Raw genomic sequence first — 13,537 nt, 5'->3', positions numbered from 1 at the left:
ACAGGCCATGGTCTTTGCAATCACTTGTTATGCATCAGAGAGTTGGACAATGACTAGGGAGGATAGAAGGAGAATTGATGTCTTTGAGCTGTGGTGCTTGAGAAGAGTATTGAATGTACCATGGACTGTCAAGAAAACAAACAGATTCCTCCTGCATAGGGTTAAACCAGGCTACTCCTTGGAGGCAAGGATTCTGGGGCTTTATCTGACATACTTTGGACATGTTGTGAGGAGAGACCAGTCCTTGGAGAGGGACATCATGGTTGGTAGGGTAGAGGGACAGCGCAGGAAGGGAAGACCCTCTATGAGGTGGATTGATTCAGTGGGGTAATCAGCATGGGTGTGTCAGAGGCAATACGATTGGAACAGGATAGAGCAGGGTTTAGGGCTGTTGTACATAGGGTCGCTATGAGTCGCAAACGACTTGATGGCACATAACAACAACAATGACAACAATACGTAGTGCTATATTTCCTTCCAACACCTGGTAGGCACTAGTTAAAGTAAGATTCAAGTAAATGTATATGCTTGTATACATATATGTATATACACTGCATGTATCTGTCCATGGTCAAACCTTTGAGGATACATCGGGACAACACCGTGGTCCTGCCTGGTGGTTGCTAGAATTGATATCCCTAAAGTCTTACTTGGGTAGTCCTGCTTCTGCATAACAGAGAACTTTTCTTGGGCTTCCTGGCTGTTTTACTAAAGTAAATGTCTTTGATGTCTTTTGATTTTTTTACTTCAAGGTATTTGATGAGAGGGCAGCTAACTTCGAAAACCATTCAGGTAGACTTGGTGCCACTGCTGAGAAGGCGGCCGCCGTTGGGACTGCAAATAAATCCACAGTGGAGGGCATTCAGGCGTCGGTGAAGACAGCACGAGAGCTCACACCCCAGGTTTGCTTTTTTACTCATCTTCATTTGATGCTGTTACTGTTCTTAGGTGTCTTTGAGTCAGCTAACTTATAGTAACCAGTAAACAACAGAACCAAATACTGTACTCATCACATAGTATTGTGGGTTCTTTTTTTTTTTAAAAAACTAATAAAGAACCGTTTATATATATATTTTTTTAACACTTGCTATAAAATACCATTAACTAGTCCACACCTATCTATAATGTTAGAATTAGTCATCTGTAGGGTTAGAATTATAGAGGGTCTTTTACTTTACATATTTTTGTAATTTTTACTATGAGCATATAATTTTTTTAAAAATAGGAAGAATATGCAGATATATACACATACTTAGGACAGTATGTGATTATCTTGAAAGGACAATATATTTTTATTTTAGAGCTGATAGCTTCCCTAGATATGATTTTTTTTTAAATTTACTTTATCTAAAACTTGTTTTTTCTACTTTATGAGCAAAATATTTTTAGTATGCTATGAAAAATGTACTGAAACATAGGGAAAGTAAATTGGACAAAGATGGTAGTTCACCCAGGTGTTTTTAAAAATATCAACTTGAGGTCATTTACTGTGAGAGTTTTTTTAGTTCAGAGTATAGAAGTCTGTTGCTTACTTTTTCATTCATTTATTCAGTAGATAATTATTGAGCACTTATGGTACATTACGAACTGTGTAAGACTTACAAATCTGTGCTACTAGTTCTTCTGGCAACTTGGGGTCTTTAGGGGAAATGGCTGCCTCATCTTCCTTCTGAAAAGTAGCTGGTGGACTCAATCCACTCAACCCAGCACATAGTATATTATGATTCCACATGGGCTTCTAAGGGGACATAAGTACATCTTGTAATCTTGCAGCATTTTGCCTTTGTGGAATGTTAGTTAACAGAGTCCCTTGAATAATTACACATCCCTTTGAATATCTCACTTTCTTTTAAAATTTCCAGACAATATGAATAAGTTTTTCACTAACATGGGATTTCTATATAAAAACTCAGATTCCTGAAAAAGAGGAATAGAAAACTAGGTTCAGGACACCAAGTATGGAAGGAATATGGAGCTTGGAGATTTCTGGGTTTGAGTTCTTTGTGACCTTGGGACTTAGTTTCCTCATCTGTAAAGTGGGACTAATCCCTCTCTAATAGATTGTTGTGAGTGTTAATAAAATGCATGTAGTCACATTGTGCCTGTAATTTATTAGATACTCAGTAAATGTTACTTCTTTCCACCTGAACTAGCTGGGAAGTTTGAAGCAAGTCACTTTAGTACATCTCAGTCTTTGCATCTGTAAAGTGAAAAGTCTCTCTCACGAGTTTGAGAAGATGCAATAAGATAGTGAATATGAAAGCAGTTAACTCTAGACAGTGTTTTTGTTGTATCATTCACAAATCCGTTTGAGTAATTTGTGCATCTTTCTGAATGGTGGAATGTGGATTCCAGGAGTTTCATATGTGTCCGTTTGTGTATGTTTTTATAAAATAATCAAGTGAATGCCTATTTACTTTGCCACTTTTTAAATTACCTTCTTAAACATTAGACTGTGGCTCTGAAGCCACTCTCTGGATCTCCTTATAAGCCCAGACTTAGGATGTGTGTCAAGGCGGTTTTTAAGTTCAGCCTGAACAGAGACTTGCTTGTGTCCTCTGACTTGGCTCTCTGGCGCCATCTGTTGGTAAAGAAGGGGAACGGGCTCCCTAAGGTTTGTGCTGGCCGTGGGTGCCCTAAAGGTTGAAGATGCTTTTGCCATTGCCAGGTCGTCTCAGCTGCTCGCATCTTACTTCGGAACCCTGGAAACCAAGCCGCTTACGAGCATTTTGAGACTATGAAGAACCAGTGGATTGATAATGTGGAAAAAATGACAGGTAGAGTGTTATGCAAAGTTCCCATTGCCTGATCCACCGGGGCGAGTGCTGAGAGGCCCAAGCTGGCTCCTGTTACCCGCTGTAATGGGATCAAGGGCCGGTCACATGCTTGCCGTGTTCTTGGCCCTGATTAAGGCTGTGGAGCAGCGGCGGCCTCGCATTCAAGCCTTGCAGCTCTGTCCGCAGAGTGGCTCTCTGAGCCCCTTTTCTTTTCATGCTGCCCTCCTAGTGGGGTGCTCATTGTCCCAGCCCCTATCTCCTCTTTGAACAGTGCCTCTGCTTCGGCCACACCAGAGTTTGGTTTCAGGCACTGGGAGGCCCTGTCTGTGGATACAGTAGGTGTCCCTGTCATTGTCAGCTGGTTCACATTTCAAGGAACCACAATAGCTACCATTTAATACAACTTGCCCCAGAGTTCCCTCCAACTTGTCAACTATGTCGTTTTAAAGAAAAAAAGAAGCAGCAGCCATCCGCCCACAAACCTGCGTCTGTGCAGTTGAAGCGGTACCAACTTGGTTTGTGGAGGGAGGGACAGCAGAGAAAGGCAGGATCCAGGGATGCAGAGTCCCTGCCCACTCCGCGGTGACAGGGGTCCCTCCAGCCAGAGATGAAAGTGGAGCTCCCGAGGTGGCTGAAGAGAGGTAACAGAGACAAGAAGCAGGCTGGCAGGGTGACCAGAGTCCCCTGCGGGCCCATCTTGGACGCTGTGCGCTGCCAACAAGCACCAGGTGGCTGAGAGTGAGATGGGCATGAGAAAATGTTATGAACAGATAAGGCAGTAAAGGTTTCAGACGCAATCCTTGTCTCCTCCTGATGCCATTGTGCTTCTGGTGGTCTGTGGTGAGGGCCAGCCGACAGGGGGCCACAGCTGGCATAATGCTGAGTCTTTATGGCTTTTGAGCTGCAGCCTAACTTTTGATTTGATTTGCTATTTACCTGGAAGCTTTGGGTTGTACTGGAGGAGAAGCATTGAGGTGAAGGTGTCTGTTGTTCCTTCACATGGGAAATTTGAGCGACCAGCAGGATTTTGGAGGCTATCTTCTAGTAAAATAGAAAACGCATTTCATTTCTGTCCTTCTGTCAGGGCTGGTGGACGAAGCCATCGATACCAAATCTCTGTTGGATGCTTCTGAAGAAGCCATTAAAAAGGACCTGGACAAGTGTAAAGTGGCCATGGCCAACATTCAGCCTCAGATGCTGGTTGCTGGGGCTACCAGCATCGCTCGTCGGGCCAACCGGATCCTGCTGGTGGCCAAGCGAGAAGTGGAGAATTCAGAGGACCCCAAGTTCCGCGAGGCTGTGAAAGCTGCGTCTGATGAGCTGAGCAAAACCATCTCCCCGATGGTGATGGATGCAAAGGCCGTCGCTGGCAATATTTCTGACCCTGGTAAGTGATGCCTGTTTTCCCTCACTTCAGCTGAGAGGGCGCCTTAGGACAGAGTAGCTGGGGGATCTGCACCCCACAATCATGACACAGAAAGTCTGGGAGCAGGACCTGTAAGCTTTTTGGAGAGAGCTAGGTTAATGTTTTTCCCTCTCCCCTAGATCTCTGCAGTATTGGCAAGCTTGTTTTAAGTTTCTCAGGACGAAATTTTCTGTGTTTTCTTAATGTTTGGCTAATACAACCAGCTCCTGGTCCTATTAAATAATTCTTTTGGAAATTTCTCCAAAGACTCATAACCCATTTACCAACTGTGTAGCTTATATCCCTACTACCATGGCTTCTTCTATAATGGCCATAACTCCTCTTGTGCTTTTCTTAAAATGTCTCCTTCCCATAAAACTATTTCTGTCAAATCTGGAAGGCTGAAGCTTGGCCTGAGAAGTCTCTTAGATATCTGTCCCACATCAGTGAATTGAGTTTTCTTTTTTCTCTCTTTATTTATTTATTTTTTAAATTGTGATTTTAGTGGAAGGTTACAAAGAGATGACTTTTCAAAATTTTCTTTAGATGGATTTTGGTCATGTTTTCTATAGATAGATTTTTTTTAAAAAAGGATAGATTTATTAGAAAGTTACATAGACATCTCTCCTTGAAAGGAAATATGGAGGAGAAGGCTATAGATACATTTTGATGATTTTTTTGATCCTGTACTACTGACATTGAGTTCATTCTGATTCATAGTAACTTAATTGGGCTGAGAAGAACTCTCCCGAAAAGTTTCCATAGTGAGACTTCTTTCCAGAATCACGTGGCCCCATTTTTCTCCTTTAGAGCAGCTGGAGGATTTGAACCATCAGCTTTTCAGTTGGCAGCCCATTGCCTAATCCACTGCACCACCAGCTCTCCTTAGCTGTCACTTAAGTGACTGTCATTGGAACCACATCCCTGTCTTGTCTGAAGCATCTGAATCCTCTCCTATTCCAGGCCCCCCAGTGTTTCTGGCTTTGTTTATAAGTAGACTCCAGCCCCCATGAGGGAGCAGGAAGAAATGGCTGTCCTAGTCACCCCTGCCCAGCTGGTTTCCTTCTAATACTCTTTTTTTAAAAAAAACAAAACAAAACAAAAATCCAAAACCAACCCAAAACAAACTAGTTTAATTTACAAAATGTTAATACATTGATTTCGATCTTTCTAATCCTCTTGACCCATCATCACTAAGGACATGGTCTGTTTCCCAACTGGAATTGCTAATGATCTGAGTGGATTCCTGAATCCCAGGGACAGCTCAGTGTAGGAGTTTGTTAGCATGCTGAAAGAAAAGCAGAGCAAAGGAACAGGAGAAAAGTGAGAAGTGCTTCCAGTGGGAACCTGGCATCTCCAGTTCTGTGAGCGGCACAGGCTTATCTGTGGACTCCTCCCACATCACAGGAGATGGAGGGTGCCACCTGAGCCCAAAGATCATCGGGGGTTGACTGAACACATCTTAGGTTGACCAGCAAGAAGGCACCCTGAGCACTGAGGGAGCAGCTGGCTCGTGAAGCTTCCAGCTCTTTGCATATTTCAGGGCATGTGCTTGCCTGAGTCACCCCTTCTCCTTCACTCACTTGCTGAGATGTTTACTGGCAGCTCTACATCCCACTTTTGTTAATGGAACCCATTCTTCTGCTGGACAGACAGTGCCCCAGAGCACTGACCTGCCCAGCTAAAATGAGGCGGTCTCGTGTTCAGGCCTACAGAAGAGCTTCCTGGACTCGGGCTATCGGATCCTGGGAGCTGTGGCCAAGGTCAGAGAAGCCTTCCAGCCTCAGGAGCCTGACTTCCCACCTCCTCCTCCAGACCTTGAACAGCTCCGTGTAAGTAAATTGAGGCAGATGGGGAGGATGGAACCTGCCGGTGGTGGCGCTTTGGTTAGTGAGAAGTGGACTTTTGTGGAGACAGAGTCACGAGGTGGCTTTTATTGTCCTTTCACCTGACACTTTACATGGAGGCAGAACAAGATAATCCCTCTCACACCTAGTGGAGGCCTAACTCACTCCTGGGGTCTGCTGGATAGGTTGGGGGAGGGTGTCTGCATAGCTGGCCTGCTAGGTGTGGAGTGGCTGGAGTGGAGGAGCCTTGATAAGCGTGGACGTGACGTGTGATGACTCAGTGGGCAGTTAATGAGGAGTGAGATGATACCCTGCATAATGCAGAGGGAGCTGACAGTGATAAAACTGACATAGTTAAAATCTTGTTCAGGTTCTTTCCTTCAATTGACATGTTATTGTAAAAAATAACCATAGTAATATGTGCTTATTTTATGAAAAAACTCCCAAACCTTGTTTTTTGCCATATTTATAGTGTAAAATCTTTTGTTCCCTCCAAAGTACCAAGAATAAGTTGTTTCCTAGTCAAACGGCTTAGGAGGCTGAGCAGTAGCTTGCAGCTATAATTCCTAGATACAGAAATAGAGATTATTTTTAGACATTTGCTTCAGCAAACAGTGCTGGAAATTCCTGGAGCGTGGCAATAGCCGCATGAAGGTAATAATTTATTTTTTCTCCTATATTTAATGTCAGCAAGAGATGTAAATTTATAAGATGAGTTAGTGCAAAAATTGCATCACTGTGCAGGGAACAGTGCTTCCCTAGCCTCTAACATTTATGTTCTCTTGGTGGTGGTTAAGGCTGGGAAAGCAGGTATTTCTGGGGAACATTTGATCTTAGGCCATGAGTAATCACGGCATCAGAATGAAGATCTCCGCAATCATCCATGCTACCTACTTACTGACAGACAAGGAACCTAGGTTTTAAGGTAGAAGTCACTCACCTGTCCCCTGTGTTCTTCCAGCCAAACAGGGCCCTAATGTAGGTCTCCTCTGGCTCTTCATTTGTTGTTGATCCACAGTACTGAGCATGCTTCCCTGGGATATGGATGGCTGCAGTGGTAGCTGCTGGTTTTTCACAGGGGAAGTAGGGAGGAAACATGCAGTGTCGCTCCTTGTGGCTCAGTGTTCACAGTTTCACATAGAGTGACAGTGGTAGCTTTTCTGGCGTGGTTTCTAGGGGAAAATAGTTCCTAAGTCTTTGTCCTAATTGAGTGATTCTCTTTCTTAGCTAACAGATGAGCTCGCTCCTCCCAAACCACCTCTGCCTGAAGGTGAGGTCCCTCCACCCAGGCCCCCGCCGCCAGAGGAGAAAGATGAAGAATTTCCCGAGCAGAAAGCTGGGGAAGCCATTAACCAGCCAATGATGATGGCTGCCAGGCAGCTCCATGATGAAGCTCGCAAATGGTCCAGCAAGGTAAGGAGTGAAGCTCTCCTTAAAGGTGAAAGAAAGGGTGTCCTTAAGCAAGAATTGCGAACCATGGCCACAGTACAGGTCTAGCGGCCTGTTTGGAAAGTCACCCCCTCTGTCTGCCATGGTTCCTGTTTGCAGTGGTTTCTAATGCTTGATAATTTCTTCTAGCATGGAGGTGAGAGGTAGGATATCTGTGGTTTAAAAAGAAAGATTCCTTTCCTACTTTGTCTATTGTAGTGTCTGCTGCCCTGTCCTGGACATTGGAATAGTCTAAAAAATGATCTTTCTTGAATAAGTGTCAGAGCAACAGACATGAAACTGTCGTTCTTGGGCTCTGATAGAGTTTGATGAAATGTTTGCATTTTCCTTCTGGTTTTTTTTTCTCACAGAAGCAGGGAAATTGGTACCTTCAAGCTACATGCTTTATCCTTTTTCAGAATTATCTTACCTTTCAACTCAAGATCACTCTGGGCTAATTCCAGCTGAGCAGATTTGAATGTGTAAATATTACTGTGGCTGATAAAAATGCTGCATCTTTCAGGCCCTGTCAATAAACTTTTACTTAAATTCTCCAAAACGATGAAAAATGAGTGGTAGCCATTCTAGACAAGAGCTCGGTATTGTTAACTTTCAGGGAAATGTAGTCCTAACTGGACTCTGAATTCTTGCTAATAGGATTTTACATCTCTGTTTCCATGTTTATCTTACTTTATTTTTTTCACACCCTCTGTCTCCTCAAACTCTTGTAATGACTGCAGTCCCTCCAGGATCTCTACACAGGCAGCTGTTCTTGGAGTTTTCCGGGCTGGAAATGGACCTTGGTTTTTAACTTTGTGTTTTCCTGAATTATTTCCGGAACCCAGCTGTGCACCTGGGTTCTAAGAAGGATATGGAAACCTTGCTGGTGTTGGACTTGACCTGTGGAATGACGTCCAATGGTATCTCTCTAACTTGGGTGTGCACACACCTGAGACCATGTGGTCAAGTCCTCGTGGTCATGGGGTGTAGAGGAATGTGAAAAGGAAGATTCGTTTCATGCAAAAATTAAAAAAAAAAATAAATTGCATTATGTATGGATTTTTGAAGAGAATAGGTTTTACAAGGGGCCAGTGGGGCTGGGTTACACATTAACCCCACCTGCGGCCATTGGTGGCCAGAAGCGTTCAGGTATGACGCCCTTAGGTTTTAGAGCACCAGGCCTCGAGCTGTGATGTCAGGAGCTGTTTGAGCACCATGTCTGTGCTGTATACTTGTGTATCTGTCAGTCTGCTGTCTAATGCTTTGGGACTCTGAACTCCAGTTGCAGTGGGCTCCTCCTCTCTCCTCTGAGGAGTAGAGATGAACCTTGATTAAGATAAGAGTTTGGTGGAAAGGGTTCTGATGGTAACTGAACTCATTATTGGTCTTGAATCTCTCTAGTCTCCCCACTTTATCATTGCCCTTTAGAGACAAGCTTCTTACGCAGGATGAGAACTTTAGACATGACTACGGTCTCAAATAAAATTTTGTCTGGACACCTGCTTCCTCTTGGTCGGAGATGTTTGTTAAGGAAATACCTGTGCTCGTTGCTCACTATTCTTCATGTGGGTGGTTGGACTTCACTGTCACTGATGAGGTTACATGTAGTTTCTCTGTATTCGGACCTATTTCCAGTAAAGACCCCTCTGCCTCCTCGGATCTTTCAGAACCCGCATCCCTGGTCCTGCTCTCATTGTGTAGTAGTGTGGGCTCCTCTCAGGGCATCTCTGAGCTCTGAAATATCCGCAGTCAGGTCAGGTACCAGCCTACGTGTTTTCTAATATGTGAACTAGATAAGTTTAAGGTGATTGAGAACTTATTTTGCAACAGGTGTGATTTAGACTGTACCGAAGGAGGGGAAACTTTCTGAGATGGGACTAGCAATGTGTGCAGTTAAGAATAAGAAATTGTGGAATAAGCTTTGTGTCAGAAAGCCTTAAAGGGAGAGAGTAATTTCTCTTTTAGAAGGGAGGCTGGAAAGAGGGTGTTGACGAGGTTCCTTCCAGGGTGATTGAGGGGTACTTGATAAGGTCCTCTTCACCTCCTTTGTTTGCTTTCCTGCCTTTTGTCTGGTTTAATATTACCTCCTGTGTATAATTTTTTAAAAAATTCTGGGATTTTCAGCTCTTCACAGTACTGTGTCCAGTCACCACAGAGCTGACTAGTGCAGTTTACTGTGTCTTACCTTCAACAGATCACGCCACTTGATTGGCTTGTGTGGCTGCATTTATTTATCTATTTGTTGTCTGGATTCCTTTTAAAGCTACTTAGCAACTATTATCTACATGATTTGGTTCCACAAAAATGTCCTCGTAGGAGCATTACTCTTGGCAAGCCAAACCTTGATATTAAGTATATTTAAAAGAAAAATAAATGAAAGGAATACCACATCCTTTTTTGATGGCAGTAGTCCTTTGGAAACCTTTTGCCACTGAATGGGATCTTCTGCCTCATTTACTACAGAGTTAAAAGGCTGACTGTTCGCTGCTCTGTGGAGCTTGGTTCATCTCATTTCTGGAGAGTATGCCATGTTCTTTCCCATCCCAGCCAAGCTTAGGTTACTAAACCAGCCAAAGCTCAGTTTCCAACCCCTACTGTTCTTACTAACACTGTCCCTGTTTCTCACCCTCTCACCATCGACAAAGCCGGGTCACCCAGCTGCTGAGGTGGGTATAGGTGTTGGTGATGCTGCTGGGTTCCCTGTCCCCCCTGACATGGAAGATGATTATGAACCTGAGCTGCTGCTAATGCCATCCAATCAGCCGGTCAACCAGCCCATTCTGGCGGCGGCTCAGTCATTGCATCGGGAAGCCACCAAGTGGTCTAGTAAGGTACTGACGAGCGCCCCTGGCGGGGGCTGCTCCAAATGCATCCGGCCATGTGCAGCCTTGACACCTTGCATCACTCATGGTCTGTGCGGGTCCTGTGAGTCTGGGCAGGGTGGGCATCTGTCTGTCTGCACCTTGTTAAGACTGGCTTCACAAGTTTGATAGGTCTGCTAATGCCAGATTGATTGAATTGCATTTATGTTCGGGGGCTGGGGAAATGAGTTATTTTTGAAAGGATTTCTTATCAACCTTGTGATCACTTTGGAACTTGAACCCCTTGGGAAGCCATGGTAGAGCCTGTCAATGACTTGCAGATTAGGAAGCACGAAAGTCCATTCAGGAGATCCGGCCTCACCCTTGAGCTTTGCCTGCCCCCTGCTGACTTCCCCAACAGCTCAAAGGGAGAAGACATCCCGGTGACAAGCAGCTTGATGTGGCAGGGTCTCCAGGAGGGCTGCCTGCTGCCCTGCACTTGGCCTTGATGGGGTCCCTGCTATGTGGCAGGGATGGGCCGTCACTGACTCCTTGTCCAGGGAGTTCAGTTGTGGGGGGTGGGAGTCAGGAATGGAGAATGGTTTGGGGCTGCAGGGTGGCAGGAACAGAGCTTAGGCCTTGAGGACCGAGTGAACCTCAGCTAGTTTGGAGATGTAGTAGGGTTAACTTTTTTCCCCTTAGAAGGTGGCTTGTTGCAAGAAGAAAGGGTTTAAAGAGCAATGAGCAATCACTAACCTGGCACTGTCCTGCCTTCTAACCAAGGTTGTCCTGGAATCGCCTGTGGTCTGCTCTAGAGGCGAGGAGTCAGGGGCCTTCTCTAACACCTCCCCTTACCGCGTGACTTCTTCCCACGCCTGTCACCCACCCACCTCCAGCGTCAGCAGCGCTTGTTGGGGGTCTCAGTGGTGCTTGTGGAGACCTCTCACTGAGCCCTGGGGTGGCATGTTGTGTGCATGCCTCACTGTATCTCACAGAAATTGAAAAGCACGAGGGGGAAAGGGGTAGGGCCTGGTTTTGTAGGTAGTTTTGAATGCTGCCTTACCTAACTCTGCAGTCATTTCTATTTTGCGCTTATCAGCCAAAATGTAAGCATTATAAGGGCGTAAATGACTCATATTGCTTTGGTTTGTCCGTCCCATGATGGTCTTAAAGAGCCAGGATGCAAAGTCAAAGGTAAATGGCCAGTAGTTAGATCTTGTTTCCTGTGGAGAACTCCTCTGATACCCTCCTAGCCAGTTTCATTTAAATGGATGATTCACTTAGCTGAGGCGGCTGAAGAATTAATTCTTGGTCTTTTTAAATATGAAAAAAAACTCGTTCCTTCAGGCTAACAAGACAGAGAAGAGGCAGCAGTGGTGGGACCAGCAAAGACTTGGAGAATGATAGTTTTTTTTTCCTTTTGCCTGTCACCCAGGCTGTAATAGGCACTTGAGGTTTTCAATTCTGGTTCAACAGGGAGAGGTGGGGATGCAGGGGTCCTTCTGCAGGCAGGCTCTACGGCTTTCCCCTATAGAAATGAAAATGCCTGTTTAACCAACTCCTTGGTCCTGCCCCCATTTCATTGGCATGATTAACTTGGAGAAGTTCAAGTGCTTGCTCAGTACTGTGCCTGGAAAGTACCTTCCCTTTTAGACTAGTTATCCAGGTCTGGCGGTATTTCTCTCTACCTAAGGAGAGTGCCCTGGCTCATCCTTTTCTCTTTGTCTGTCTCCATATGATTCAAGAATAGTGTCTGACCTCTTCTCATTCTTCTAAAGGGCTGTGAGTGCGGCAGGCTCCCCTGTCTCTGCTCTGTTCCTGCTTCTTCCCTCAGTTGACCAGAAGGTGGGCTGAGTGTCACACTGTGTCTCTGCTTCTCCCTAGGGCAATGACATCATTGCGGCAGCCAAGCGTATGGCTCTGCTGATGGCTGAAATGTCTCGGCTGGTGAGAGGGGGCAGTGGCACTAAGCGGGCACTGATCCAATGTGCCAAGGACATCGCCAAGGCCTCGGATGAGGTGACTCGGTTGGCTAAGGAAGTTGCCAAGCAGTGCACAGATAAGCGTATTAGAACAAACCTCTTACAGGTAACGGGGAAAAGAAGTTCTCTGTGTGTTTGTATGAGTGAGTGGGTGGTGAGGAGGGAGATACAGGAGGAAGAAAAGCAGGAGAGAAACCTGGGTGGGGTGAGGAGGGGCTTCAGAGGAGAAAGAACTAGCAGCAAGGGAAATACACTTGTGTATTTGAACAAGTTCAAAGACTATTTCCTAATTTAATGAAAGGAAATGCTCACTTTTTTTTTTAAAAAATTTTTGTGTGAGTGTACCATCAAATCAGATCTGACTGGTGCAGGAGGAGATCTCCTTCCCCGGCAGAGCATCTGGTGGATTTGAACCGTGCGCCACTGGGATTGTAGTTGCAGCTCCTTGCCACTAGCCCACTAGAGCTCCCCTAGGAATGCTCACTTTAAACAAAGGGACTGTGCTAACCTTGGGAGTAAACCCCTGCTTTTAATTTACCGAGCCTGTGGACAAGGCAGAGAATACCAGACTGAACTCTCTTCTCAGGTATGCGAGCGAATTCCCACCATCAGTACCCAGCTCAAGATCCTGTCCACGGTGAAGGCCACCATGCTGGGCCGGACCAACATCAGCGATGAGGAATCAGAGCAGGTATTTTGTGGCACTGTAATTCCACTTTAGGGAACTTTTATAAAGGGATTGTTTATTCTGTAGGTGAGATGGATGCTGTGCTCTCTCAGGAGAGATGCATCAGACGTTTGGAATTACGAAACTCTTATGTAACTTCTATCATTTTTCAGATTGGAAATTGAGGTCGAGAGAGGTTGTTTCTGAAGTAACACTGAACCAGTGACAGAGTTAGGGCTCTGAGCACACAGTTCTTTGCCTCCTGGGTAGGCTGGACTATCTTGAGGTCCCTGCTGCCTACTGATCCCCATATGCTATCTTGCTGGCTGGAAAGATTTGTTTCCCATCCAGTTCTCTGGTGAGGTGTGCTCAGGAGGATGGACAGTACGAGTGTATTAGGGGTGCCCCCACCACAAGGAAGGTCTCGTGCCAAGGTTATAACTCAGAGGGCATCTTTCTGTGGAATACCCTTCAGGTTTCTCGGATAGGGAATGAAGGGTGGTAGGAAGACTCTGAGGCCCTGAGTGTATCTTGACTGCCACTTCTTTCAGATTATGTTCTTTTCCCCTTGGAAATGTTGACCAGGTCTTTGAGAGAACCCTCACTTTCCTGTTCTTTCTTACCTCTTTG

General features: G+C 45.2%; 1 protein-coding gene across 2 annotated transcripts in view; it reads left to right on the top strand.

Annotated features, from left to right (window-relative positions):
• VCL (vinculin) overlaps positions 1-13,537 on the top strand; it is a 123,862-nt gene that overhangs the window by 108,581 nt on the left and 1,744 nt on the right. Inside the window, exons 14-21 of one of the 2 annotated variants that reach the window (XM_006887514.1) lie at positions 753-902; positions 2,669-2,777; positions 3,862-4,164; positions 5,890-6,014; positions 7,257-7,442; positions 10,103-10,288; positions 12,143-12,346; positions 12,827-12,931. In XM_006887514.1, coding sequence (XP_006887576.1) covers positions 753-902; positions 2,669-2,777; positions 3,862-4,164; positions 5,890-6,014; positions 7,257-7,442; positions 10,103-10,288; positions 12,143-12,346; positions 12,827-12,931 — 1,368 coding nt within the window. The remainder of the gene's footprint in view (positions 1-752; positions 903-2,668; positions 2,778-3,861; positions 4,165-5,889; positions 6,015-7,256; positions 7,443-10,102; positions 10,289-12,142; positions 12,347-12,826; positions 12,932-13,537) is intronic. The other variant, XM_006887515.1, reaches the window with a different exon arrangement.

This window comes from Elephantulus edwardii, unplaced genomic scaffold, assembly GCF_000299155.1.
Source record: "Elephantulus edwardii isolate Elephantulus edwardi_28Jun2011 unplaced genomic scaffold, EleEdw1.0 scaffold00058, whole genome shotgun sequence".
NCBI classification, from domain to species: Eukaryota; Metazoa; Chordata; class Mammalia; order Macroscelidea; family Macroscelididae; genus Elephantulus; species Elephantulus edwardii.
Note: the sequence above shows the minus strand (reverse complement) of the source record. Positions and strands in the feature narration are given on the sequence as shown.